At 48.7% G+C, this 27,870-nt stretch overlaps 12 protein-coding genes across 12 annotated transcripts; 7 read left to right on the top strand and 5 right to left on the bottom strand.

Moving 5' to 3' along the window:
* Positions 1 to 36: 36 nt before the first annotated feature.
* N7474_002309 (sugar phosphate isomerase/epimerase family protein) lies at positions 37 to 1,194 on the top strand (the record flags this gene model as incomplete). The annotated part of the gene is made up of 1 exon (XM_057193724.1): positions 37 to 1,194. The coding sequence occupies one exon, from the start codon at positions 37 to 39 to the stop codon at positions 1,192 to 1,194; it is 1,158 nt and encodes a 385-aa protein (XP_057055079.1).
* Positions 1,195 to 1,429: 235 nt separating this feature from the next.
* N7474_002308 (CaiB/BaiF CoA transferase family protein) lies at positions 1,430 to 2,586 on the bottom strand (the record flags this gene model as incomplete). Its single annotated transcript, XM_057193723.1, has 2 exons — positions 1,430 to 1,938; positions 1,992 to 2,586. 2 exons carry the CDS (start codon positions 2,584 to 2,586, stop codon positions 1,430 to 1,432), a joined length of 1,104 nt encoding a protein of 367 aa, XP_057055078.1.
* A 484-nt stretch (positions 2,587 to 3,070) lies between these two features.
* On the bottom strand, positions 3,071 to 3,674 carry N7474_002307 (uncharacterized protein; the record flags this gene model as incomplete). The annotated part of the gene is made up of 3 exons (XM_057193722.1): positions 3,071 to 3,341; positions 3,410 to 3,436; positions 3,616 to 3,674. The coding sequence occupies 3 exons, from the start codon at positions 3,672 to 3,674 to the stop codon at positions 3,071 to 3,073; spliced, it is 357 nt and encodes a 118-aa protein (XP_057055077.1).
* A 633-nt stretch (positions 3,675 to 4,307) lies between these two features.
* On the top strand, positions 4,308 to 5,413 carry N7474_002306 (uncharacterized protein; the record flags this gene model as incomplete). The annotated part of the gene is made up of 2 exons (XM_057193721.1): positions 4,308 to 5,303; positions 5,351 to 5,413. The coding sequence occupies 2 exons, from the start codon at positions 4,308 to 4,310 to the stop codon at positions 5,411 to 5,413; spliced, it is 1,059 nt and encodes a 352-aa protein (XP_057055076.1).
* A 227-nt stretch (positions 5,414 to 5,640) lies between these two features.
* On the bottom strand, positions 5,641 to 7,755 carry N7474_002305 (uncharacterized protein; the record flags this gene model as incomplete). Its single annotated transcript, XM_057193720.1, has 11 exons — positions 5,641 to 5,763; positions 5,825 to 6,007; positions 6,057 to 6,072; positions 6,133 to 6,401; positions 6,534 to 6,887; positions 6,947 to 7,078; positions 7,139 to 7,168; positions 7,224 to 7,238; positions 7,297 to 7,503; positions 7,554 to 7,631; positions 7,693 to 7,755. 11 exons carry the CDS (start codon positions 7,753 to 7,755, stop codon positions 5,641 to 5,643), a joined length of 1,470 nt encoding a protein of 489 aa, XP_057055075.1.
* Positions 7,756 to 8,539: 784 nt separating this feature from the next.
* On the top strand, positions 8,540 to 9,320 carry N7474_002304 (peroxiredoxin family protein; the record flags this gene model as incomplete). Its single annotated transcript, XM_057193719.1, has 5 exons — positions 8,540 to 8,589; positions 8,638 to 8,750; positions 8,804 to 8,967; positions 9,058 to 9,204; positions 9,285 to 9,320. The coding sequence occupies 5 exons, from the start codon at positions 8,540 to 8,542 to the stop codon at positions 9,318 to 9,320; spliced, it is 510 nt and encodes a 169-aa protein (XP_057055074.1).
* A 326-nt stretch (positions 9,321 to 9,646) lies between these two features.
* On the bottom strand, positions 9,647 to 11,086 carry N7474_002303 (uncharacterized protein; the record flags this gene model as incomplete). The annotated part of the gene is made up of 1 exon (XM_057193718.1): positions 9,647 to 11,086. The coding sequence occupies one exon, from the start codon at positions 11,084 to 11,086 to the stop codon at positions 9,647 to 9,649; it is 1,440 nt and encodes a 479-aa protein (XP_057055073.1).
* A 2,250-nt stretch (positions 11,087 to 13,336) lies between these two features.
* N7474_002302 (uncharacterized protein) lies at positions 13,337 to 14,116 on the top strand (the record flags this gene model as incomplete). The annotated part of the gene is made up of 1 exon (XM_057193717.1): positions 13,337 to 14,116. One exon carries the CDS (start codon positions 13,337 to 13,339, stop codon positions 14,114 to 14,116), a length of 780 nt encoding a protein of 259 aa, XP_057055072.1.
* Positions 14,117 to 15,870: 1,754 nt separating this feature from the next.
* Positions 15,871 to 18,627, top strand: N7474_002301 (alpha-L-rhamnosidase; the record flags this gene model as incomplete). The annotated part of the gene is made up of 1 exon (XM_057193716.1): positions 15,871 to 18,627. The coding sequence occupies one exon, from the start codon at positions 15,871 to 15,873 to the stop codon at positions 18,625 to 18,627; it is 2,757 nt and encodes a 918-aa protein (XP_057055071.1).
* A 1,082-nt stretch (positions 18,628 to 19,709) lies between these two features.
* N7474_002300 (uncharacterized protein) lies at positions 19,710 to 21,840 on the bottom strand (the record flags this gene model as incomplete). The annotated part of the gene is made up of 5 exons (XM_057193715.1): positions 19,710 to 20,491; positions 20,546 to 20,669; positions 20,722 to 20,853; positions 20,910 to 21,674; positions 21,727 to 21,840. 5 exons carry the CDS (start codon positions 21,838 to 21,840, stop codon positions 19,710 to 19,712), a joined length of 1,917 nt encoding a protein of 638 aa, XP_057055070.1.
* Positions 21,841 to 23,034: 1,194 nt separating this feature from the next.
* N7474_002299 (uncharacterized protein) lies at positions 23,035 to 23,707 on the top strand (the record flags this gene model as incomplete). The annotated part of the gene is made up of 4 exons (XM_057193714.1): positions 23,035 to 23,133; positions 23,171 to 23,272; positions 23,329 to 23,565; positions 23,615 to 23,707. Coding segments are annotated over 4 exons (531 nt in total), but the record flags the coding sequence as incomplete, so codon positions are not given.
* A 1,014-nt stretch (positions 23,708 to 24,721) lies between these two features.
* On the top strand, positions 24,722 to 27,418 carry N7474_002298 (uncharacterized protein; the record flags this gene model as incomplete). Its single annotated transcript, XM_057193713.1, has 14 exons — positions 24,722 to 24,949; positions 25,048 to 25,144; positions 25,206 to 25,228; positions 25,302 to 25,339; positions 25,432 to 25,492; positions 25,564 to 25,605; positions 25,682 to 25,725; positions 25,779 to 25,856; positions 25,931 to 26,258; positions 26,320 to 26,398; positions 26,454 to 26,508; positions 26,567 to 26,730; positions 26,993 to 27,221; positions 27,277 to 27,418. The coding sequence occupies 14 exons, from the start codon at positions 24,722 to 24,724 to the stop codon at positions 27,416 to 27,418; spliced, it is 1,608 nt and encodes a 535-aa protein (XP_057055068.1).
* Positions 27,419 to 27,870: the final 452 nt, after the last annotated feature.

Here is a 27,870-nt window from a genome sequence, read left to right as displayed (position 1 = left end):
ACCCTTCGAGTCCGAGCATTTTTACCCATTGTCACTATGCCAATTCAGTGGCCTCCATCCCTGGATAATGAATATGGGATTGCCACCCTGTCTCTCGGTAACTGGAGAAGCCACCGGCTTGAACACCGTCTTGCAGCAGCCGCGAAAGCTGGTTATCAATGGATCGACCTCTTTGATGAGTGTTGGGCGGCATATCTGGAGGAACATGGCCTTTCTGGGGATAGATTATGGGAAGAAACTCCCGAAAACCTGCGGGTGGCTCGTACGTTAGGGAATCTGGTCAAGTCCATGGGCATGCGCATTGCCTGTACTCAACCCCTGCGCAAGATTGAAGGAATTAAAGACCCGGCTGAGCGCCAAAATGCTCTCAATCTCGTTGCGAAGCGGTTCCCGTTTATGCGAGCCTTCGACACCGACCTTGTTTTTATGTGTGCGAGTATTCGCACCGATAAGGGAGTGACGTCAGATCTCAAGACCGTTGCAAAAGATTTGGCTGAGCTTGGAGATATGGCAGCAGCCTATGCCAAGGCAGACGGTGGGAATATGCTAAAGATTGGCTATGAAGGTCTATCCTGGGCTACACGGAATACATGGTCAGCCTCATGGGAAGTGGTGCGCTTTGCCAACCGCCCTAATGTCGGCTTGATTATCGATGCTTTCAATATCCTGGCGGTTGAGTTTGCGGACCCCTTTAATCATGCTGGGCATGGTCGAATCTACTCAACTCTCAACGAATCAATCAGCATTCTCGCTGGATCCCTGGCGTCCTTAGCGACAACAGTACCAGGTGATCGAATCTTCTTTTTCCAATGTGGCGACGCGGAGCTGATGAATCCAACAACCTTTCATCCACCGACTGACCCGGAGACACCTTTGCTTCTGCCATGGTCTAGGGGGCACCGTCTCTACCCTCTTGAACAAGCATACGGAGGTTATATGCCGGTCGAGTTAGTAGCTGCTGCAGTTCTTGCAACCGGCTACAAGGGACCAATCTCTCTTGAGGTTTTCAATAAGTCTTTAGATCAACCAGGTGATTATGTACCTGCAGATCATGCTGCCCGCGGAATTGACGGCATCCAGAAATTAATTCAAGCCGCAAGGGCATTGGCTGCTTTCTGGGGTGACCAGAAGGATACTCAGAAAGCCATCAAGCAGGTCGTCCAACGGTTACAGACCTCCTCTTCCCGATTATAATATCGAAATTGGATTGTATAACTTTCCTTACATAACAAATTGTGCAACGCGGATGCGCTTGTGTATCCACAGTCAATACACTTGTTACCACTGGGAAATAAATTCATCGAAATTATTTTAGAAGAACGAGAATATTTGGTACATCAATTCAAATATCACGATGTTCTGTACGAAGGTGGGCTTTATACTCATGCGGCAAATTTTATACATTAGTATGCCGCCGCTCTCAATAGATTCACATTTTAGCCGCCTCCTTGTTGTAGAGCCCTCCATTGACTGTTACAAAGTCCTTGTTCTCTTTCCACCCGGCCCACTTTCGTAGCAGGTCTTCTCCTCCAATTCCTGGCGAAAGAGTTTTCACTGCCCATCCATTATCAGGCATGAGTGAGGGGGTATTTTTGAGTGAGACCAATGGGCGCTGCTCGTAATTGTTAAGTTCCAGTTCCTCGTGCCTCAAGACAGGAGTGCAGCAGGCATCAGTACCATCGAAAATAGCTTCCCACTCTTTTCGAGTTTTCGTTCGGAATGCCTTCTCAAAGAGAATCTTGATCATTGGCCAATTCTTTCGGTCCTCGCGACTTCCTCCCCAATCCTTGTCACACAAGCGGAGACCATGGCTCAGAGCCTCAAAAAACTTCGGTTCCAGTGATGCCACAGCCATGTATTTGCCTTCGTCCTTGCACTCGTATACATTGTAATAAGGACACCCTCCATCCACTAGGTTCTCCCCCGGGGTTGGTCCCACTGGCCTGAAATTTTACCTGAAATTCGAGGGGCGGTAGCCAAGTAAGACACACCATCAACCATGTTCGCTTCCACGATTTGGCCCTTTCCAGTTTTCGTGCGTGAGATCAGCGCCAATAAAATTCCAACAAAGCAAACAAGTCCACCGCCAGCGAAGTCTCCGAGAATATTTCCAGGCGGGCTAGGTGGAAGAGGACGGTTCAAAGGCGGGAGCCGAATGGAAGGGCCCAGGATTGACAGAACGCCAGAGACAGCAAGGTAATTGAGGTCGTGACCCGCCATACTAGAGTACTTTCCATCTCGTCGGAATCCAGTGAGCCGTGCCACAATGAGCTTGGGATTTTGTTGTAGCAAAACTCTAGTGGGATCAAGTCCCAATTTCTCCAAGACTCCAGGTCGGAAAGGATCGATCACAACATCGACATGAGGGATCAGTCGCAGAAAAAGTTGTTGTCCTTCGTCGCTTTTGAGATCGACACATATAGATGATTTCCCACGTACCAGGACATCCGGGCTTGGAGTAGGGCCTGGCTCAACGCGGTCCACTCTCAAAACATCTGCGCCATTCTCAGCCAGCAGGAGCCCTGCGAATGGCCCAGGTGCCAGTCCTGCTAGCTCCAATACGCGGATAGAATCGAGTGCTGGCATAGTGAAGGGATCTCCCAAATTGATCAAAATTGCCGGTAGGAAGGAAAAAGGCAAATATAAAAAAAAGGAGTGCGTTATTTAAACCGGCGGCAGGGCAGGTCCAATATGACTTCTTTGAATCTACTGATTTTGGTTCGGTCACATAAATTATCCACCGAAGATATCTTAAGTATACGTAGCTCGTAAATTCCGACAGTGGGCCACTGTCAGGTCCTAAATCCCCGGTTTTAGTTTAGGAGTTAAATTCATACGCATTCTACGTGGGCGTGTTGTAAACCATTCTTCACTGCATATACTATTCAAACTGTAGAAATCTACTTTCCTGCGGAATTTTCAACTTTGAAGTTGGAGAGCCCTAAACGGGGATCTTGATATTTGATTGCAATGTCATGAAGTAATGGCGTGTACAGGTTGAAATAACGGCTTGACAACCACCAAAAAGACATGCTCAAATCCGCGCGATAATTTGAGCCTTGTTCCGCAATTATCTCCTCAGCAGTTTTCCAGTGGGATTCCGAGGCAAATTATCTGTAAAGTAGATACCGCCTCGTAGCTTCTTGTAGGCTGCAACTTTGGATGAAACAAGTTCCTGAATTTCGTTGGCAAGCTGCTCACGTGCCTTGCGTTTGGGGATTATAAAGGCACATGGGATCTCAGTGGCCTCTTTATCGTCCCAGACCGACGTAACGGCTGCATCCGCAACCTCTGAATGCTGCCCAATGATTTCCTCCAGCTCAGTTGGGCTTACTTGAAACCTAAAAAGAGCAATAGTTGTTGCCAGTGTTTCTCCAATCTATCATAACCAGAGATTTATTCCTCGTACCCTTTATAATGTATCACGTCTTTGATCCTGTCAACGATGATTAGATATCCGTTCTTATCCAAATATCCAATATCACCAGTTCGGTTGATTTAGCTTATATCTACAATGTGTAGTTATCACACATACGGGGCTGTAGTTGAAACATTAGTGAAAATTACTCGCTTCTCGCTGGCCCACAATAGGGTAAAACCTATCAGCACGCGTACCGGAAAAAGACTTCTCGCATGCTGCTTCGCCAGTTTTCCGGGTTGTGTGCTCTAAGCATCTCGCAAATGGAAACAAGGTTGTGATGAGACACGGACATTGCTCCTTGAAATGATGCTCACGGCGTCGCCAGATGAAATTCCATGGCGATGGCGAAGGGACCATGCTGCGATGAAAGCATCCTTTCGCAGACTTCCATAAGTTGCAGTATCCCCTGTTACTGTAACCTCCAGTATGACTTTGTTGGGGTCTGTATTTGATGGATTTTCGAGCATCATCTGAGTGATAGATCGATCAGTCCGCAAGTGGACCATCTTATCGGATGTAATTAGAGCCATGCCGTTTGGTTTCCGGAAATGGGATGTAAGTAGCCCCAAAAGTCAGGCATATCAGATTAATATTTGAGGAGTACTTATGGAATTGAAATTTGGATAAGTGCCCCCCACGGGATCCATTCGATCACTGAACTCCCCTTTCGCAGAAAAATTCCGAACCGATGACCATTCCGAGCGTCCTGGAGAATTTCGCTTGCCATAACATCGGGGCTAATTTAATATGCCGGTGCAACCACCTCGTTATGTCATTTATAATATTAGTTTTTCATTTGATTGTCTTGAACGATTCGAAATTACTGCCAAGTGTGTAAGCTTAAAGACTGAAGCCGCACCTTGAACACCTACAACCCGCGTCAGACATGGAAACATCTACGCCTCGGCCGAACTCGCCAATGAATTCGAAATCTCTTATTGAGGCACAGCTTGAGGTCGAAAGTGCTTCTAATAGGGGTCCTGATATATATGTCAACGTTCAGTCACTCTGGCGTCCTAAAGGTGCTCGAGGAATCTTTGGGGGTATTACAATTGGACAAAGCCTGAATGCTGCTTATGAGACTGTGATGGAGGAATTTCATGTGCACTCAATGCACTGTACGTTTGATTTTCCTGGGACTTCAAGCGATGCTATGTATTATCACGTCGATCGAGTACGCGATGGTCGAACATTTATCACTCGGGGTGTGAAGGCAATGCAAAACGACCACACAATCTTTCTTGCAACTATCGGATTCGCGCGTGAAACATCTAAGAGCAAAACGGGTGTTGACCATGCAACACCGATTCCTTCAGACATCCCAACGCCAAACGATCTTGCTTCGGATAGACATGGGACAGGCAAGGATCACATTCAAAGTCCGTATACAAACCAAAGCGTTGGGATTTCGAACACTCAGTCGCAGAATCCGTACGAGAAACGCATATATCAATGGAGCAAAGCTCGAGGCAATGTTTCTTGCAGGGGCGGGTCCCGGGCGGATCTCGCTGCTTTGGCTTTCATGTCGGATAGTTACTTCCTAGCCGAGCTACCACATGCACACAGCATCTGGCAATTTATCAACCCACCAATAACCGAGTTCTACAACACCAAAGATCGTTTGTGGGCGGGTATACCGGCCTATAACGAAATTCCTCGGCCACATCTTCGTGACTCAATTTCCAGTCCAGGTCCCTCGCATGATGTTGGAATGATGGTCAGCCTAGATCATGCAATTTTCTTCCATAACACTCAGAAAGTGAAGTCGGACGAGTGGTTGCTAAGCGAGATTCAAACCCACTGGGCCGGTGAAGGCCGTGGCTTGATGTATCAAAAGATATGGACGAAAGAAGGGACGCTTGTTGCGAGCTGTACACAGGAGGTATGCAATCTATACCAAGAGTTATTCCCAAAGCTAATGATCAATAGGGAATATTACGGTTGGAACAGAATCCACGCGTTAGTCCAGAAAGAAGTGTGATAAAACTCTAGTTATCTCCTTTAAAATATGAAGTAGTAACTTGTCACTCTTTGCATCTCTTGAAGATTAGCAATTTTATCTCTGGAGGCTAATCAGGTAAAGATACTATCCTCACGCAGCGCAAAAGAAAACATCGTCAAGCTTACCTAGCCCGAGCGCACCTTCGACAGTCACTCCCCAAGGTGAGGCCACAAGAACAAAAGGACATTGTCCACTGCTCGTTTCACTGCTTAAATAGCTAAGCTGCATCTTCAACTTGATGGACAGATTCCTTCGCATCTAATCGGTCGGACAGCCTGGTATCCAGAGAGTCGTCTTTAACAAACAACGCATCGATCTCCTCTAATGTTTTTCCTGTGGGCTGTTCAACTTAGCAGTCAATTTCCTTGCACTCGGGAAGGGTTATATCCTGGCCGACTCACATCAGGACACATAAAAAATACAAATAGAACACCAAGCACATTGAAGGTCAATGGCCAGATCCATATCTTCCATCCTGCCATTTGGATACCAATGCCACCAGCGAATACGGTAACGAAAGTAAACAACCATAAGCCAAACAAACCCGAAGCCGCCCCGATGTGGCGGTACTTGAGAGGGGCGATCTAGTGCGCATTAGTTTCAGGTCCCAGGGCACTGACGAAAAAACCATACCTCGGGTCCATAGAGCCTAGATGTATGTTAGAAACAAGAAACCAAAACATTTCCTCTTGACAAAGCGTTCACTTACCACGGACAAGTCACCCAGCCCCAGCCGTACATGAAGAGATAAGGAAACATGATTATGGCAGCGGCCCATTGTACTGCAGTAGTCTTGTTCGGGATTCCATTCAAAATCACAAAAACAAGCATGCAGCAGCTCTGCATAGTGGCCGATAACAGCATGATCCTGCGCCGGCCAATTCGTTCAATTGTGGCAATGCATACTAGGGAGCCGGCAAACTGGATCGTCAAGGCCACCGCGGAGATTAGGGATGAGAGGAAACTCGAAAGACCAACCTACATAGTTCGTTGATTAGCTTTCTGTGCGGTCACTCGCGTGATCCCTTCCAACAATATCATGGATAGGAGTTGCAGCGGGCACATAGGATAGACACTTGCCTGGGAAAAGGTAAGAGTCATATAGTACACCAGGATGTTAATGCCCATCATTTGCTGAATGGAAAGAATTATGAATGAGATTCGAATTCTGCGGCCAACGCGCAGTGGTGTGTTATCCCAAATCAGGCTGACCCAGCTAAGCTGATTTTCCTGCTCAGCTTCGATCTGGATATTCTGCATTATCTCTGCCTTCACCATCTCTACCATGGGGCTTCGGTCTTGAGATTCATCGGTGGGAAGATAAGCTCCGTAAAGTCTGGCCAAGGTTTTATCACCTTCAGCATTTCGCCCCTTTGCGTAATACCACCTTGGTGTGTCTGGACAGATAAACATGGCGACTCCGGAAACCAAAGCAAAAAGGGATTGTATCGCAATGGGCATTCTCTGTTGAGAGTGTATGTTAGCTTCATCAACCGTTGCTATTCTAGGCCGGGTGGTCCCACCCATGAGATTTGAGTAGACAATCGCGTGAATCCAAAGTCAACCCAGTATGATAGAGCGACGCCTCCTAGCAAGGAGGAGCAATTTATCGCGACTTCGGGACCGCGCTCGCTGGCGTGAATACTCATTTCAGACTGTAGATTGTCAATGGTCGTGTCCTACCATAAAGGCATGCGAGTAAGTACGCAACTGACCATATACATAGGAACATTGCAGGTTATAAGCTATGAAAGCGGTCAGGTTTAATGATCATCCTGAGGAGGATATTTTAAAACTCACAGCTATTCCCAGACCCTGTAGCCACTGGTTAGGTGATTTGGTTTCACAGATGGTAAAACGCGGTATTACTCACGCAAAGAATCCGGGCGACAATAATTTGGGCCACAGAAAAGGAGGCGGCCTGAATGATTCCACCAAAGAAAATGAGCACCGTGCCGAGAAGAATTGAATTCCGCCGGCCCAAGGGCATCCCCACAACGACCACTAGGGCGGACATGACCATAGCGGCTAACGTATAGGAGGACGCAATCATCGGGATTATATATTTGCCAGTTGGGTTCTTTAAGTCGTGAGCAACAACTGCAAGACGGGTATTCGATGATAGCTTACCCCAAGGGCGTCTCGGTACGCCTTGGTATCCTGGACACCGCCGAGGATGCCAGCTTGGTATCCCTCGATGAGGAAGGCCTTTAGTTAAAGAGGTCAGCCGGTCATACAGAATTTCGAGATCATTCAGAACTAAACCCACCAGCGAGCAACTCAGTCGTGCAAGCCTTCTGAGCGGCTTTCCTTGGAGGGATTTCTCAAACATGGTGAGCAAGCAGCGGAGTTGGGCGATTCAAAGATGAAGATAGTTCCCTGTCAATTGTGGGACGCATCAGGGCAGCTTTATACTTCAATCACAGCCCCTGCGGTCCATGTGAGTGGCTCTAAAAAAAATCCGGGGTAGGTGATGCATGGCCTGCCATACGCCAATTTGTCCCGAAAGGAGCGGCATTGCGTCTCGTTGCGTATAGTGGATGCGCTTGAAAGTATACTTTGTGTGGACCTATCGACGCACTGCTGGTGGATGCCGGGGATTTGATGAATTGACCGGTCCCCGGTTGCTCAGTTGTTGGCCCAGACCAGGGGGCGAGGAAGGAGGAACATTAAATAATGATGCATTGATTCTGTTCGCCCCCTCTGTCTGATGCTTCGTGCCTCGCATCACAGAAACAGTGCATGTTTAAACGGGTGAAAGGTTGGTGTTGGGGGCCGAGGGTGAAGTCGCCATCCGGCAGCCATCTGGGATCATCATCCCGGACCAGCCATCGCCTGGCATATCAAGTGTGGTCGCAATGGAATATGGAAAGCGACACCACCATGGCAGTGAAGACCCATCTGTGTCCCTCCAGGCTTCGTTACCCGCGGCAGTCCGTTCGTGGTAGTTAGTTTTTGGTTCGCCGATCCGGCGACGGAGGGCTCCGACCACCGGATGATTCAGCCTGGATGATCATTCCCCAGGTCACTTACTGCCCCGCCAATCGATCATTGTTCTTTCCTTCTCTCCCACTTGTTAACCGAACGCCAGTAGCTGCACCCCGACTACACTCATCATGACTACACTCAAACCCGGTGACCAGTTCCCCAGCGACGTGGTCTTCAAGTGAGTTCGATCCTGCTCGATGACGACCATGGCTGATCCCCAAGTCAGGTACATCCCGTGGTCGGAGGAAAGCGGCGACATGACCGCCTGTGGCATCCCGATCAACTATAACGCGTCCAAGGAGTGGGCGGATAAGAAGGTGGTGCTCTTCTCGGTCCCAGGTCAGTGGTTTCGTTTGGGACTTCGAAGCTGAACTGATGATTGATTTCATTAGGCGCCTTCACCCCCACCTGTTCGGTGAACCATATGCCGGGCTATATCAAGAACCTGCCCCAGCTCCGACAGAAGGGCGTGGATATCGTGGCCGTGCTTGCTTTCAACGACCCGTTCGTCATGAGCGCCTGGGGCAAGGCGAATAAGGTGCACGGAGATGATATCGTGAGCTCCTCCCCTCCGCCCCCCGGCTAACCCTTCCCTTCTATTCTTTTTGCAAGCGACACATTCTCATCTCTCTCTGTCGCTTGACAGCTCTTCCTGTCCGACCCCGATGCTCAATTCTCCAAAAGCATTGGCTGGGCCGACAACGCCTCTGGACGCACGGGCCGGTATGCCATCGTTGTGGACCATGGGAAGATCTCTTACGCCCAAATTGAGACCGAGAAGGGCGCGGTTAAGGTATGAGGATCCACATTCTGCAGCAAACAAACAGTATTCCGTAATGGACATGATTCGCTGACCACATCACCCCTTCGCAGAAATCCGGCGCCGATGCCGTCCTCGCTTCGCTGTAAACACCGACACCAAAGGGCGCGACCGTGCACTTCGTCTTGCATTAACCTATAACTTGACATAGAATATCGATTTCATATGCACTATGGTCTCCTTTAGTAGAGCCAATATTCTCGCTAGAGATGTAGGTAAATAAGAAAGAGCCGGTGGGATGAAGCAATCGCATCTGGTCCAGCCAAAATATATATCCCTCTCCCAATTCCAAGACGAAACACTTTCCCCGAAATCTATTCTATATTAACGCACAAAAGCAAAAGTCTATATGCGCTGAAATCGATCACCAAAGTCACAAGCAGAATAAAAGCGAAGCGTACATTACATTCAAACTTCACCAGGATACCCCCGGGGAGGCAGAACATATGCGATCGTGGAGATGAAGTTCCATTCCCGCGTTGAGACAATCCATGTGCAAAGGCTCAGCGGCTTGGAGGATCTTGTCTTTGATAGTGTTCTCAGGAGACTCGGCCAGAAAGGACTCGGTGTGTCCAGAGTCATCGGAAGGATCATTGTGGAATGCGCCCTCGATGTCCACTCGGTGGAGTTGCGGTACCTTGGCCTGGCGGTTCTTAATCACAGTCTGGAGCTGCGAGGCGAGCATGGACAGATTCCGTTCCTCACATCCCTCGATATAGAGAGTCTCTAGTTTCGGTGGGAGTATATCCACGAGAGGCGTGCTCGGCTGATTCTGGTAGCGGATATCCAGAAGGTTGGGCAGCCGAATACGCACATCCCGTAAAGCCACAAAGCCGGCCAGCGACCCGAACCACTCGTCGTGTGTTTGGTTGAGTCCGGCGCCCGTGAAGGGGTAATGATCGCCATGTTGGTCTAACCACAAGGTCTGAAGGCTATGCTTGCTGCGTATCAAGGATCGATGGAAGGCGGATGGTTGGTAGCCATGCGAGAGGATATGCGCGTCGGAATGCTGATATTTGAAAGACCGGAGATCTGCACATGATGTGATCAAGCTTTCCATACCGTGATTTCCGTTGCTGGAGCGAAGATCTATCTCTTTGATGGAGGAGAAGCCGGTAGGCCATTGCCCTTGCACATTGCCCTCGTCCTCAGAGATTCCCGATGTGTCGGAGCTAGGATCGATCACGGACTCCGCACGGAGCGTCTGCACCGAGGGCAATTGGAAGAATGGAAGAATCAGGGATGATGATGACGGGCTTGATCGATCCTCTAGATCAGCACCGTCCTGGTGTTTCGGGCGGTCCAGATCCTCCCGGTGGCGCAGCGAAACCTCTCTCAATCGACCAAGTATTTGGTGACCATCAAATGGCGTTTCGGGGTTGACGGCTCTTTGCATAAGGCGGTCCAAGTAAGGGTTATTCGATGCATACGCCAACCGCAGACGTTCCAACTGACCCAAAAGAGGGAGCACCAGGGCAATCCAGGGATCCCCAAAACCGGATTGGAGATCCTTTTTCCATTGCAACCGGTCGTCTTCCGAGTGCGAAATAGCTGTCAGCCAATCTGTCAGTTGTACAGAGTCGAGAATCTGGGCCCGTTCATCATCTGATACGCTTCTTGACTGCCAAGCGTTCAGGTCCAATTGTCGAACCGCGCGTGCAAGCGATGGGCGCTTCAATATGGCGTGGAGGAATGAAAGGGTGCTATGCCAGTTGTGAAGGGCTACCGAACGGTAGAAAAGCGGCAGGAACAAGTCATGAAAATGGTTGGAGACGAACAACAGGTTCCAGCGATCTTGCCGGTCCAAATGTTCTCCGATCAAGAGGAGGACATCGTTGGGAAGACTGGTCGTCATTGCGCGCTTCGAGGCAGGGTGTATTGGATTACAAAAATCGCGGCAGGGTATCAATGATGCAGCACAACGAACAGACCGGAATACACAAACAGAAAAGTAAAACGTGCGAGCCAGCGTGGCGGGACATATGTGAGCGGGTAAAAAAGGAAGTATTTCACGACCCGATAACGCGCTTATCAGCGAAGTGGAAAAGTTGCAGTGCCACTGCGAGCCCGCGGCTTCTGGAAGGCGACGGGCCCGAAGGTCGTTCAGTGGTAGCCGGTCGATCGAGCTGCAGGAATTGGCCAGTGAGCGTACCTCGACCCCACCGTGCGCTCACCACTGTCCCCACACAGCGGCAAAACTTCGACGAAAATTTCAGGTGGATGGACTATAGACAAAGCATACGGAGGACTATCCGACTGCCTTTCTTCGGCAAACTTTCTGTTGAAGTTCGGCTGCCCAGCGAATCCGACGCTAAGATACGCACTTGGCCACACTAGGCAGTGCTCGACTTAACCTTATTCTTCCCGCGTTCTTCTTGCGCCACTGCCGTAATGATCCGGATCACACCTTCCACACAAACCAGTAATATCTGTCTTCATCATTGCTCACAGACCGAAAGAGCAGCCCCGAACTGTACGGAGGGAGCGGCTGCGGAGGGCAATGCCGTGCAAGCAAGGGGCTTTCTGTAAGCTGATGAGTGGGTCCAGTGGAGTATGCCGTGCAGACTTTTACATGGCGGATGGCCCACCATCACACAAAGGGGAATCCCGGACTTCGGCGATTTCGGATGATCACTATAATCATCGGAAATCTGGAAATATACGAGTCGGGTCGAAGTGAAGAAATAGTTGGAATCACGATAAAATACTGGAGAACGATTTATTCTGATTGAAATGTAGCAGGCCGTCCTGTAGGGGAAAAGAAACAGCGAAGGGAACGAACATGGCAATGGGCTTAATCTGACTTCGTGTTTGCACTAGGGGTATAAGGATCGAGATTGGCGACGACCTGGCAGATATTTGCGGAAAAACGTTCTCCGAATGGGGTAGTTAGTGGGTACGTACTGTGGCAATACAGTATGAGAATTGGATGACAGAGCCGGGATCGCCGACGAGGTAGGACGGCAGAAGCTGGAGAAACACAGGGGTTGCTGAGGACAGGATTGGCAAAATGAGAGGACTGGAAATGGGTGATCGCGCAGAATAGGACGGCTTCACCCACGGAGTCAATGACTTGCACGGTCGCGAGTAGTTATCAAATGCAAGGTCTGATTCATTGATCCATCAAAGGATAGTTGATGAGTACATATTCAGCTCTAGCAACCTCTAAAACCAATGGCTCTTTCCTCGCGTGGAGCTCAGCGTTCCACCGAGGGACGACTCAAATATGCGTGGATTGTCGGGGAGATATCTAAGTACGAGTGTACCACCTGGGGCCATCCGAGCAGTAAAAGTGTCATCATTTTGCGATTCCTGGACCAATGTTTTATTACGACAACTGTAGAAATCAAAAAGCTATTATTTGATAGACCGTGATTATTGAATTGCCTTATCTTATCGCGAAAGATCGAGTTGCTGTGTAAAGAGCTCCAACCAACGGACTAGATAATATTTCTCCAGGCACAAAAGCAAGAATTCTTAGTGTCAAGTACTTGGACATGACGTTTAATGAAGATCAAGGATCGAGCTACATTCGATGGGAACACATGGCAAGAGGAATGGTACCAATGTCGAGTATCTCATTTGCAAACCTTAAAAACCCAGCGTTCCGAGCCATCCGCGGCATGAGAGTCAATCGCCAGACGCACTCACGTCGCATCTTCCTGTTCGGTCATGATGTCATGGGAGTAGCTCTGATATGATATGTTCGCCATATTAGAGATTAAATGGGATATATTCTACTTCCCAGTTTTATGCATCCATGACACGCCGTCGGGTGGCGATACAGGGATAACCGTGCCCCCACAGAGCCAAAAATGGCATTTGAATATAGTCATGATGCAAAGATCTGGTGAAAATACAGTATAAAGGCTAGAAAATGACGCACACAATAATGAAATGTCGCTGCATGCGGTGTTGTAGTGGGCTAGGCTTCGCAAGCTTCATGGTAAAGACATGCGCCTGCCCACAATTGAAAAGACAGCAAGGCGTACATGCTGAAGAACTTTTTTTTCCCTTTTCTTTGCTTACGTTCTGACTCAATCCCTTCTTAACCGATTCCTACGAAAAAAATTGCCTTGCAATCCGGGCGTTCAATCAAATAACCATGCGTTTCACAACTACTCTCGGATGGCTCCTCGCTGGAGCAACCTTCACTTCTGCTGCAACCTCGCCCACAAAAGCCACCAGTGCTACTTCTTCTCCTGGCGCTAGCCCTTCCCCTGGAGCTTTGACCTCGTGCTCATTGGCATCTGGGGATACGCAAGTTCTTCAATTCAGCTGGGCTCTCTCCGAGTTCATCTCCGAGTTCTACGCATCCATGCCTGTCAACGAGAATGTTGCCTCTCAGCTACAGAATAGCTCCAGTGCAAGCAAGGCACTTTCCAACCTCCAGGGCCTTGAGAAGCAAAACAACCTGAGCATTGAAGCCATTCAGCAACTCAGCTCAAAGGCCCCCAACTTCAAGCAACCGAAGTGCTCTTTCACCATTCCAAAAGCAGACAGTATCCCGGCATTCGCAACGTTCGCCTATCAATTCGAGTCTACAGTGTCTGGTGGCTTTATTGGCCTGGCTGGCTATACTCAATCTCCGGAGGTCTCCTTCCTCCTGGCTCGTCTGGCGGCTGAACACAGTGCCCACGCCACTTGGATTGGCAGTCGCGTGAATTCCTCCATGTTTTCGCCCAGCAGCAATTCCCTGGTGGATGCATACTCTCCCACCCAGATCCTTCAGTCGAAGAACCAGACCGGAAGCCTTGGCCAATACTTGAACGGTTGTGTGACTGCACCTAAGAGCCCATGCGGTTCGATTCAAATTGGACCGCTAGACGCCACTGTGACGGCCAGCGCAACGGGCAGTTCCGGAACTTCTAAGCGCCGATTCTGAAGAATTTATGAATGCTTGGATGGATATGAGAGTGCTAGACGCATACACTTAATCTCTTAATAATGTCAGTGGTGTGTGGAAAGTAATTTTACAATCGTTTGTTTTCAAAGTTCGAAAGACCTCAAGATAATCAAAACAATAAAAATGCGTGCTATTAAACCTGAAAGAATAGAGTAGCTGACGAGCCTCGACAATTTCAACTTACGTAACGCTGAATCCGAGGAGATACTTCCTCAGTAACCTCTGCGTGTGTACCAGGCTCTGTTTATCCTTCTTCATGTAGCAACTTCATCTTTTGACTTCAAAACAGGCACTGGCATAATTGAGCAGCAGGACGCTTCACACGGCACAATAAAACCACAGTAGAACCGTTTCCCATCAACATTGGCTCCTCCCCTGTTTTCAGTGCTTCTGTCCGCATATTGTGTCTCTTCTCCCAGCTGCCCAACATGGGAGAAGTTGATATAGAGGAGCGTGATTTGTCTTCTTCTCCATCTCCTTCGCCCCGTTCAGTGTGTCCGTTGGCTATGGAGACACCGGCATGATTTTGGAGTGGAGTTTGGTACTGGAGTACGAGTGCCCTTATCTCGTGAACCTTTAAATCGGCGTCTGAGTGGGATGGAATTCCCTAGTGAAGGGCTTAGGATCATTCGAGATGGGCAAGGATGGGACGGGTCATCTTGGAAAAGTAAGAAGAGAAACCCGGTAACCCACTGGTTACTCATGTAGAAGCGCTGTCTGTCCATTACGATGAGCTGCGATAGGGCGATGTTCTTGAACTCGCGATTCATCATCCACAGCTCTTCGCGCTGGTAGCAAGACTTTGAGGAGAATGGTCCATATTTGTTGATGGTAGCAATTTGAAAGGGCTCGGGATCCAATATCAAACATTTATAGCTATGTGCTGCGTCGAGGCCGTGTCACGCACTTAGACGTGATTGGCTCATACTGGCACTAATGTAGTCATGAGTCATGCCTTGGCCCAGGCTCCTGAAGCTGGGCAGGTTCTATAGGTTACTCAATATTCTCATTGCGCCACTGGCGTGTTCGGTTGTCAACAACATACGTGGATGGTAAATACTGAGCGGGGGCGAGTTGCATCTAGCTATGACAGTGATAAACAGAAAGCTCAACTTAATAGACCGGTCTGTTGAGGGCCAAGAAGTTTTTAAGACTATGCTACAAGCTGCCTAGGTTTCCCTAACACTAGGGTCAAGAAACAATGAAAGAGTGTGTGTTGTGACCCCAATTTCCGAAATCACTGACCTCGCCTTTACTGTGGGTTCAACCTCGCTGACAGTACATCCCCCGAAATATGTGCAATAGTCATGTGGCGGCCTGACTTTATCACCGAGCCCCGGACTCGGGTCAGTTCCTCCCGAGAGTTGACAGCTCGCTCCACTGGGCGTCGCCAACGGGCCAAAATACCGCCCCCTTTGTACCGTACTGTGTACATCAGTACTGTTAGGATGATTCATGTATTTAATCTATATTTGCAGGTTATGAAAAGGGCTCTCGGACCCTTGGCAAACTCCAAACGGGAAGAATTTGCACCTCTTGGCGAGATTAAAGCCCCACGCTGTTCTGGAGGAACTGCAGCAAAACGTTACCTATGGGATTCTGGAAGCTTATAAGGTCAGAATGTTGCCCTGAACGGGTGATGTTCAACTTGTCTTCTTTGAAACCACCGACAAGGTGTTTTATACAGAACACACCACTTGCACCCCCCGTACGCTGATTCTTTTGTGCCTGTCATGGCCGCAATTCAAATCTCCTCAGTTACATTCGAACACCACCCCACTGGATTTGGGATCAGCCATGCCAGCCCTCGGATCTCATGGCGCTTCTCTTGCAGACACGATGACCTCAAGGAATGGGTGCAAGATTCTTATGAGATCCAGATCGGTCGACAAAACAACACCGTTGTTGAAACATACCACGTACAAAGCCCGTCCTCTGTTCTAGTCCCTTGGCCCAGTCATTGTCTCTCGTCTCGGGAACGTGCTTGGATAAAGGTCATGTCTCACGGAAAGGCTTCAAATGCAGCAGGCAAGGTCATAACAGCAAGCACGGAATGGTCAAGCCCAGCGATTATTGAGGCAGCGCTTTTTGACAATGAAGATTGGAAAGCGAATTTGACGACCTCAATAATTACGCCCAACAAGGACGAGACAATGCGCCCTCTACTGTTCAGAAAAGTCTTTGGGCTACCGGGAGACTCAGGGCCGATTTCGAAAGCTCGTCTTTATATCACCGCTCATGGTGTTTACGAGACATTTGTGAATGGTCATCGGATCGGCAATGAGGAGATGGCACCTGGATGGACTAGCTATAACCATCGGCTGCTCTATCAGACTTTTGATGTAACTGCATCGCTTGTCACGGGAAACTCAAACGTGCTTGGTGTTGAAGTGGGGGAAGGATGGTTCGCCGGTCGCTTAGGAATGGACCAAAAGCGCCGTTTCTATGGGGATCGATTGGCATTTCTAGCACAGTTGGAAGTCAACTTTGAGTCTGGCCAGAAGGTTTTGGTGACCTCCGACAACACATGGAAGTCCCACACAAGTGCAACAACTCGCAGTGAAATTTACGATGGCGAAGATTACGACTCCCGCGAGGAGAGATGGGGTTGGAATGACAACGCAAATCTGGACGAGAGTACCTGGATGCCAACCCAGCTACTACCGTTCCCTCACGCCAGGCTTCTAGCTTCGGACTCTCCCCCCGTGCGGACCATAGAAGAGCGAGCCCCTGTTCGAATCTTCATGTCCAAGTCTGGTAAGACTCTGCTGGACTTTGGCCAGAATCTGGTTGGAAAACTGCGAGTTCGTCTCCCAGCATCAGCTCTGGCAACAACGCCCAATGGGCACGAATTGTCATTCAGCCACGCCGAAGTTCTTGAGCGTGACGAGCTTGGAACACGCCCTTTAAGAGGAGCCACCCCAGTCGACAAGGTTATCCTGTCCCATCGTCAGCCCTCATTTTGGTCACCAAAGTTTACTTTCCATGGATTTCGTTACGTCCAAGTAGATGGCTGGCCGAGCGATACTGGATTACCCAACCATGGAGATATCGCGGCCCTTGTTTTACATAGCGACATGAGTCGTTCCGGATGGTTTTCCTGCTCCGATCCACTCATCAACCAACTCCATAAAAACGTCGTTTGGAGCATGAAAGGAAATTTCTTTTCCATACCGACGGACTGTCCTCAGCGTGACGAGCGTTTAGGATGGACTGGGGATATCCAGGTGTTCAGCCCATCCGCAAACTTTCTATTCAACACCAATGGATTTCTTGGAAGCTGGCTAGAAGATGTTGCAGCCGAGCAACTGGAAGATTGCGAGAACGGAGTGCCTGGGCTGGTGGTTCCAGATGTTTTTGATGATCCTCCCCATCCGCCAGGGCCACAGTCTGTCTGGCACGACGTTGCTGTCTTGACGCCATGGGATCTGTACAACAGCTCAGGTGATATCGAGATCCTTCGCAGGCAATATACAAGTATGAAAGCCTGGGTGGATAAAGGAATAAAGCGAGGACCAAATGGTCTTTGGGATCAAAATATTTGGCAATTTGGCGATTGGCTGGACCCTGCTGCTCCGCCGTCTGAGCCAGGATTGGGCCTTACTGATAGTCTTTACGTTGCTGATGCTTACCTAGTTCGGGTACTAGGTATCATAACCAAGGTCAGCTCTCTTCTTGGGGAGACGGAAGACGCATCTCGGTATGCCAAAGACGCATTGAGTACAAGAAAGGCCTTTCAACACGAATATGTTACACCGTCGGGCCTCCTTGTTAGCGATACTCAAACAGCCCACTCACTTGCCCTGTCCTTTGGGCTATTTGACAAGCATGACCATGTCATAAAGTCTGCGAGCCGCCTCAGTCATTTGGTCCACTTGGCTGAGTACCGAATAGCGACTGGGTTTGCTGGAACTCCTTTAATCACGCATGCACTGTCAGACACAGGAAACTACCAACTGGCTTACCGCATGCTTCAGGAGAAAGAATGCCCATCTTGGCTCTATCCAATTACAATGGGTGCGACTACCATCTGGGAGAGATGGGATAGCATGCTCCCAGATGGATCCATCAACCCAGGAGATATGACAAGTTTTAACCACTATGCTTTGGGCTCTATAGCCAATTGGTTACACAAGAACGTTGGTGGAATTAGCCCTTTGGAGCCTGGGTGGCGGACGATTCAGGTGAGGCCAGTTCCAGGTGGAACGGTTATGAACGCAAGTATCACATATGAAAGCCCATATGGGCGCATCGAATGCTCGTGGAATATCAACGAGTCAGGCGACACATTTGCTCTTACAGTCGTTATTCCTCCCAACTCAGAAGCCAGGGTCATTTTACCCTCTTTTTGGATAAAAAGGGACCAGGAGGGAGATGAAAGAAGCATTCCGATTGGCTCTGGGAAACATCACTTTTCTTGCACCTACGAGCCTGCCGAATGGCCTCCAAAGGCAGAGTTTGCGCGTTCGACATTCCGAGTGAAAGTCTGAGAACTGTGCTAGCTCTGTATCATCGTGGAGGCAAAATCGAAGATTCGAGAACTTTGGGAACTTGGTGAATCAAGGCGTCAGTAACTTGGGGAGGCTTAACTTGAGAGGCTAGAGAGTGGGATGTCGGAGCAGAGGAAGCGGCCACACCCACCGGGCGGAGATCTCACTCTTTTCCATTACTGTTTTTGCTTTGTCGTGACTCGTGTCGTGACTTGTGTTTTTTTTTTTGGATTTTCGATTTTCTTTTTGTGTTTTTTTTTGCATTCTTGCATTCATGCTGATAGCCTAGTCATAACGTAGAGCCCACGCAGAAATGCATGAGGTCGGGCAGGCCCGATTGCAGTCCCTCACGGCGGCTGCATTGGGGCAAGCTATATCGAGTAGTACTACTACTATTTACCATCGTGAAGTCATCTAAATTTCTCAGGATCAGTGGATTGAAGTAAAAAAAAAAAACTAAAAAAAAAAAGGTTACCAAACTCCTTGATATCGAATACTCTAGTTCTTTAAACGTATGGTAAATATATCGAAGGGCTTATTATGGTGAATATTAACTCCATCACGAAAGAAGATTTTCTTTACACAGCCTAACATGCCACTGTGGCAGAAAAATTATTCATAGTGGCTCTAAAGGAACGCTTTATGTTCCTCTTGACCGTGAAAGGATAACATCTCGGCTTAATATCCGATTAAAACGCCAACCCGCTGGAACGAGCGAGCGAGCGAGCATTCCGCCTCTCCCCAACCAAACTACCCAATACCGGGGGTTTTTTTAGAACACCAGCAATCGGAGTGTCTGCCCAGGCGAATCTAATAAAAGCCTGATATCTCGCCAACAACACAGACTCCAAGGACGATCTTAAATGTTGTTCACGTCCTTGTTAAAGGGACTAGTCGGCGACCCAGGACGGAGGAGCGCACCAGTTCAGCACTCTGGCAATTGCGGAGAGTAGTAGAGACGTCTTCCAATGAGATTTACGTGCATTGGTAGAAATATAGAGGTTTAATCCATGCTGGGGCAGCTTGTGTCTCGTTCGCATGAGGTACGTTACACTAGTTATCATATAACTCAAATCTTTTGGCTATGCAACCAAGACGGAACTGACGTAACTCCCAACCAACGTAAAGGAATACTGCCCTTCAGAGCAGGAGACCTTCGTCTCAGTCCAAACACTTTGAATATCACCCAGTGTATTTGTGCTGTTTTTGTAAGGAGCACTCAAAGTCTTCAAAGTGGCCTCATTTGTTTTTCCCGGAATCACCACCGTAATTGGGGTCGAGGTAGCGCCATCGTAGTTCACGATTTTCACAAAAAATGTCCCATCCTCATCCTTCGTGGCGGCCCAATATAGCGGCCCGTATGCAACATCCCCAGTGACGGCGACAGTCTCCGAGCCGAAGTTGGTGCTGAAAAGCTTGGCTACGTAGTAGCTCATAGATCGCACGACGGTGTTGGGAGAATGCTTGATCATGGCGACGTTGTCTGGCTCGTCATGCAAACTCTTAATCAGGGCACCGTGGGAGATTCCGACAATGAGATCTGCGTTTCTTTCCAAGCCAAGGAAATAGACAGCTTCAGAGGTTGCAGATTGCAAAGTTGGATTGTCAAGCTGATTTGGGCTTACATGCTGGTCATCATAGATGGCAGCATACTCACCAACCAGGACAGGGTAATTACGATCGGCATGGTCGTAGCCATCAAACTTCGCAACCATATCTTCCACTGATAAATAGTCATGCAGATCTTGAATGACGTTGGCAGGGAGCGGAGGGTTGGTGAAATATCCAGCCCAGATGGACGAAATTATTTTCATGCTGGGATATTTATTCTTGATTGCGTTGTAAAACATGTTGAAACGATAGGCTGGGAATCTGTTACGTTTACAGCTCCCAAGGCTACAGGCTAATGGTAACATACCGAGATAGGTGGGTATTCCATTATTAAGGAAGTCCTCATTGCCGATTTCAAGATATTTGATGATAAAAGGACTCGGGTATCCCAAGGAGGCCCGTTTGGCGCCCCATGTTGACGTGGTAGGTCCCTGTAATATGTAATCAGAAAACTTCATAGAGAATGACGATGTTATGGCATACCGTCAAAAACTCTAGCTCATTGAGAACATCGTCGACATATGGTTGTAAGTCTGCCTGAGTGAGAATATTCCCATCAAGATACAAGCCATCCCACACTGCAAGGATAGGCTCAAGGTTCATATCAATGCACCACTAACGATTATTTTGTCAGATTATAATTTAGGCTTAAACCACGGACTTAAACAAACCTGCATCATCTCTAGAAGCCCGAGTCCATCAGTATTGACATAGCCCCAAGTCCCCGGACGGCCAGGGCGGCTGATGATTGGCCCCACCGTCTCGTTCCACTTCCATTGGTACGGAGCAGCAATTCCTTCGAGATTATTCCCCCCTGGCAGGCGGAGATACTTCCCACCAAGTTCATTGACAGCCTCTGCAAGATCCATGCGCAATCCGTTGGGTGAATTTTTGAATGTTTGCTGGAAGACACTAATCATATGAAAGCGGAGGGTCGCTCCCGCAGCGCTGGCTCCGTCGAAGGTAATATGGAAAGTATTCTTCTCGTCAGAACCGGAAGATTCTGGTGTGAAAGTTTGTGAGTACGGCACCCAACCATCAGCTTCAGTCTGGTCAACACTGAAGGACGTGCTTCCAAGCATAGAATCAGTTGTATTGCTCCAAAACGCAGCCAATATCTTGCCCTTGTAGCTGCCTCGGAGATAGAAACTTGAGGTATACCGAGTTGCTGTTGTCACATTCATACCCCAATAGCCCTCGTTCCAGAAGCCAGTTGGGCCAGCTGCCCCGTGGGCCACATCAACTTTCATGTGGCATGGAAGTGCACTAGTCAGAAACGGAGGGTCATTGTCGAGGATCAGAGTATCAGATCCGTGGGTGTGCCAATACTGGAGATTTTGAAAGGGGCCCTGATTACTGTTCACGGAAGTTCCTTGAAATGCGCGATTCTGGATTAGCTCGCTATACAAACCTCCGTCACCAGAGTGAAAGACATCCTGACAGGAAATTAGCTTCCCACCCCGTGATTGGTTGAACCAAAGGGCTTACCTCGTAGAGAAGACCGTACTGGATAGGGCTGGTCGCATTGCCACCTCCAGTAGAAAGATTGAGGGTCAATGCACGAGCAATAGGCGAATTGCTGAAAAGCGTTGAGAGGAACATTAAAGCAACGTATTTATAGGCCATGATGGTTCAACACCTACTGTGTGTTGTATGAAAAACGGGTGGTGTTAGCTCACAACGTCAGCTAGCTTTGTACATAGCTGTTGGGACCAGAAATTAGTGTGGTTAAGGATACCTGCCTCATCACCCAGGATAAGCCAGACCTCTATGCCACCAAGATTCCTGGGTATGATGTACCGAACAACAAATTGAGGAGTAACCAGCTCTCGGCCTCTTTTTCCCCGAGTGGCAGCTCTTCGTTCAGATACGGGAGTGTTTTGAGGTCTCGGCCTATACGGCTCTTCACAAAGACTAGAAAGGGGCGTAATTTCCGCCTGCTCTGTTAGTCTAGGTTTATACGCGGGCGATTTTTCCTACTCTGCCCCTAATATGGTAATAGCAGAAGTGCGGGGTATGGAAACAAGCTAAAAGAAAGCCACGCTAGGAACCATGGCCCTCGCTCGGGGCATTGTAAGCCGTACCTGTGCAACCTCGGAGACATTTGCTATTTATAGCTTCTGATCAATAATTCGCGTACTGTAGGACGCAGATATCTCGCGATGTTATTCTGAAAGTATGATCGGCATGTCGAAATCATGCCCAGATTGCATATCTTGAAGATTCCAAACTCAACGCGCTCGACCGGGATGTACCTCAATTTCGATATTCTGTGTCCTCAATTTTCTGTTTCTTGGTCCGATCTCGGAGCTCCACACAATGTTAGCTGGCTTATAGAAAGGACCAGCTTGTTTAATTACATTTTACAGGTTCTTCGGGTTTACGGGACATATCTCCTCCTCATTTTTCTCTGAAATACTCGCAAGCATGTCCAACACGAAGGACCCTATGGTTGAAAGTATCAACGTTGCAGATGGTCAGCTGCTATATCATCAGGTTGGCTTGCTTCGATCTTTGAATGCAGGTCTTCCCATCGAGATCCTTAGGAAGCGATTCAAAGAACATGGTTACCTGTTTGTGCAGGGTCTTTTTCCTCGTAATCATGTTTTGAAGGCTCGTGAATCATATTTCCGCTTCCTGTCTCCTTCAAATCTTTTGAAGTTTGGAACATCTCCTGTGGCTGGAATATTCAATCTCGATAACCACCTCTCAAATTTCCCGGGACTGAGCTCAAGGAAAGACGACAATGAAAAGCCTAAAAGCAAGCAGCAGCGTTATTTTCTGAGTTGACCGCCAATGTCCACAACGAAACTTGGTATACGGACGACTTTTGTGCAAACAACCGAATCTGATAGAATTCGTTGCGCTGTTGTCTCAGTGGAAGAATGCGCGCCAGTTCAAGCATTCCTTATTTCGTTGAATTCTCCCCCAGTCAGAGCCAATTGGTGTGAATTATGATCAAATGTTCCTGGGAGAGGAGACGTATCAAATATCACGGCTTGCTGCGCTCTCGGCGATATCAAATTTAACGGGGGTGGGTTGATCTATCTGGAACAAAGTAAGATTCTTATGCTATGTATGCCACCAAAGTTTATAGAAACTAAGCTATCGGGAGGCAAGGTTTTGGAGAAGAAATTGAAGCTAGTTTCGCTCAACAAGCCCTTGAGAGTGGGCTGTCTTGCCAAGAAGCCACGTTGCATACAGCAAAAACATGACTATATCTGGAGGACTTCCACACAGCCCGCTGAATTTGCAGGTAAGCACCATCGTAGGTGGCTTGTCAGTTTCTTCGAGGCAGGGGATGTTGTGCTCCATGATCCGTTTACTGTGAATAACTTGAGCCATGGAATTCGGGTATTATTAACAAGTACATTAGATCCATGTCTCGACCGTGAACACTGATCCAGAATCGACTATCAGACTTTCAACTGATCTGAGGTTCTACGATGCTTCACGGGCATACGATCAGGTATAAGTAACCTTAGTAGGGGAAAGTTGACTCCATGCTAATGAATCTCTAACAGCGTTGGCTACACCGATTTTATTCAGGGTACGTCTGTAGTATAACTGTTATGGATAAACGCTAACAATAGAAAGTGACGAGGTGTAGGAAGTGCCGGCTAAAGTCCTATAGCGCGGGATTATTCTTGGCAGCGTATTGCATATTAGATATTGAATTGCCAGAGTAAAGACAATATCTGCATGGTAACGAATCCATCTTTTTCAAGGGCAGGACGCCGCAAGGCGCTGGGTGTGTAAATGGGACAATGTAAATGTCTATCTGACCAGGTGAGCAGAGGAAGAGGAAGAGCCTGATCACTTATGCAGATGAAATCTAGCCGATTCCCGAGCATTTGAAACAGTAAAGGAGCCATCCAGACTCGGCAAGGATTAGCCTGAACTTGGTGTCGATGGTTTAAGTTTAGGCCCGTGAGTGCCTTCGCGTGCCCTATTGTGCCCCATAGCGACAACCTGCCGAATCCAATGGCACAGTTACAAGACCAGTACCAAAGTACTTGGTTGCGTGGGGCCCCGCATTCCCAAGCACTTGGTTGCGAGGCCCCGCATTCCCAAGTTCGGAAACGCGGGCCCCAACTTCGGGGTAGATGGGACCGAATACCGGCGCTACTCTACTTGCTTCTAGGATGCCCCAGTAGCCCGACTCTCCACACGTACCGGTTCGTGGTGCTTGGTGCAATTTTAACCGAGCAGCTAAACATATTTGACGGTCCATAAAACTCGCGTGGTAGACTTCCAAGTCAGGGCTCCACTTCCAGACTTTCGCGACTGCGTTGAGTTTGGCCATTCAATTCCCAGAATTCCAAAATCAGGAAGCTATCGCTTCGCGGGAGAACATACCTATTTAGAGCACCTCCCAGCCTTGGAAAATCACTGTTCTCTGTTTTGCTCAACACGGCATATCAAAAGGGATATTGGTCTGCAGAAATTACGACTGACAAGTGATTAAGACGCCAGAGATATTATGGCCGCAATCGTGACGAGCCGATCCGAGAAGGACGGTGTATCGCACTTTGAGGGCATGCCGGCGAATGTGGACGAGATAACAACAAAGCTTGATGGATATGATAGCGATGGACTCGTCAAGTCGACGTTTGACCAGCTGTCCATACCACAAACGCTGTGGGCTTTCAAGCGCGTCATCCTCATCTCGCTCGCTGTCTACACTGGCTACATCTGCGAAGGTTTCGAAGTGAGCAGCCATAATCCTATTCTTCCAAACCCTTCAGAGGTTTTGGAATGCGTTGTGAACGCTGTGACAGGACCATCGGCTTATTTGGCAAATTACAGCTTGGTGCTGGAGGCAGTGTCATCGCCAACGCTGGATTCATCAAACAGTTTGGTGAAAAGGGTCAATCAGGAGTTAAGGCTCTTGATCCTACCTGGGGTAAGCGGCCTCACATTTTGATGGATTAACTCTTCAGAGCTCACTGACGATGATGCTTTAGTGTCCACCTGGAGTGCTCTTCTCGTATGCCATCTAGCCTTTCTTAACCCTTAGTACAGGCTACAGGTGACTGGGAACTGATTCTAAGACTACATAGAACGTTGGTCAAATCGTAACTTTGACTTACATCTCTTGGTGAGTGGCCTAGCTTTAGTCTCAAAAGGAACCCCTTCCCCGGTATTGCCTGCGGGTTGTATCTGTGCGCGGCTTCTGACCCATTGAAATAGGTTCGCCGACAGATTCGGTCGCAAGACATCGTTATACGTTGCATGGGCCTGGCTTGTCATTGTGAGTGATGCCTTGGGGTTGACAAGGGGGTTGCAGAATCCAAATCACAAAACAAGCTGACATCTATCCAGGGCTGCGTGTTCCTCAACACTGCCAAGAGCCCATCTGTGTGGGTGAGTCCAAATCACCAATAGTCTGCTGCCTCACAGTCAGCGAATGGTATGGTGCTCGTTCTGACCTCTGCCACAGGCCCTCGCGAAGCTTTGCAATGGCGCAGGTATTGGCGTCCTCCAGTGAGCATTGCCGGCACTGGCATATATCGCTCTAGTCGCTGATAATCTCGCAGGATTACATGCCAGGTTTACGTCATGGAGATCTGTCCAAACAGGATCCGAGGTGGCATGGTCACTTTCCAAGCCGTCTGGTAACATCACTAGATCCTTTACCGGTGGCTCTCCAGTCATCGCATTAAGTAACGTAGCTGATTCCTCTGGACAGGAGTAACATGGGCGGCATCATCTGCTCTGTGATGATGCAACAGCTCAACAAGACCCATCCTGATAATTATTTGTTGGCCATGCGTGTCATCTGGGCACCAGTTGGACTCATGATCATCTTCTGGATGTTTATCCCCGAGTCGCCCTGGTACCACGCTCGCCGTGGAAATAAGGAGAAGGCGTTGAAGTGCATGAAGCAACTTTACGGTGGTGTCAAGGGCTATAATATCGAGGAGGAATATGGCATCATCGCGAGGACCATCGCACATGAAAGGGCAATCCTGCAGGACCAGCCGCGATACGTTGATGTCTTTAAGGGTCTGAACCGGGTGAGTGCTTCCAGGCTGTTCCAACAAGCCAAGGAGAAACAGAGAGCTGAACAAGGACTAGAAACGTACACTTACCGTCATGCTACTCGCTATCTCCCAGCAGTTCGCCGGTCTTACCATCATCAGTACCTACTCAACCTGTACGTTGCCCTGTCCCATCCCCAACTTTAAACATTCAGCTGATGATGGCACCAGACTTTTTCTCCCTCGCTGGCTTGCCCGATCCCTTTCTCGGGACTGTCATCATCTCGTGAGCCAGCGAAACGCCTCTTAACAGTGGATGAACATGGCTGATCGGTTTTGTTTAGCTGCGTCAACCTCCTCTCCGTCTTGGTTTGGTCCTTCACTACCGATAAGTTCGGTCGACGTGCTATCATCAATACGTGCCAGACGCTTGTTTGCGTCGTTCTATTTATCTGCGGCGGTTTATACTGGACAGGGGCGACGACAGGCAATGCCAAAGCTGGGACTGGTTTAGTGCGTTTATCCCCGGCATCCCCTATCATTACGTCACGGTTGTAATCTGGAGGAGTCCAGGTGCTTTGCTGACGTGCCTTCTATCAGCTTGTCATCTGCTGCATTTGGACTTTCGCGGTCCAGATTATAATCATGTCATACTACCTTTTTTCGGCCGAACTGCCATCTGCCCTTCTTCGAGGCAAGTTTCTGACTTCTTTTTGGCCCTTTGACTCTAGTGAAATATTAATCGGTCTCACCACTGACATTGAATGCAGTGAAAACCGGCCCTGTTACTTTTGTGACTAATTCAATCGTGGGTATTGCTACTTGGTGCGTGCTGTGCGACTCCATCGCTGGGTCAGAGCCACCCAAGCTGACGCCTTTCCGTAGCTATGCCACTCCGCCCATGCTCCTCGCACTTGGCATCAAGGCCGGCTTCGTTTATGGCGCTTTCTCCATACCAATATGTATCCTCATGTGGCTCTACCTCCCAGAGACCAGAAGGTATGACGGCCTTAATCTTTAACGATGGGAATGCTTGGAATCTGACGTAACGTAGCCGATCCGCCGGCGAAATCGACGAGCTATACGAACGCAAGGTCCCCGCTTGGAGGTGGTCCGAGACTGTCACTGCCGCCGAGGAGCAGATGCAACTCGTTGTACAGGTAAAGGGCGTTGGTGACAAGAACCTCATGGCGTAGACCAACATATTAAACAGGCTCGGATAAGTCTGAACCCTAGTCACTGCGCAAGCGGAAACCGAGCGAACGATAGTTGGAAAGGGCGTGAGGTGTAGTGTCTGTGTCGCAGCCGGTGTATTTTTGGGTGTGTATCATTTACCCCAACCCTTCGCCGAAGTAATATGCAGACTGCCGCAACTATATGTGTCCTTTTATGTCCATGTAGAATGTATCGCTTCTCGACAGAGCTTAGAGCCTCGTCACAGCCTGTTGTGGTCAATTGTCTTTCCCGCCGTTAGGCTGCTCTCATGCCGCCGTCGTGATGGGTTCTTGAAAGCCAGAACGCCAGAGTAACATGCATATGCTTATTTTTAATTCAAACCCGGTCTTAAGTCGGAAACTGATGGTTGTAGGGATTGTAGGTGATCAGGCTATTTTGATAGGGTACGCCAAGGGGGGCACCTGACGTCCAT

Source organism: Penicillium riverlandense, assembly GCF_028828495.1.
Source record: "Penicillium riverlandense strain IBT 135883 chromosome Unknown utg000002l_segment0_segment0, whole genome shotgun sequence".
Taxonomy (NCBI): Eukaryota; Fungi; Ascomycota; class Eurotiomycetes; order Eurotiales; family Aspergillaceae; genus Penicillium; species Penicillium riverlandense.
This window is presented reverse-complemented; position numbering and strand designations above follow the sequence as displayed.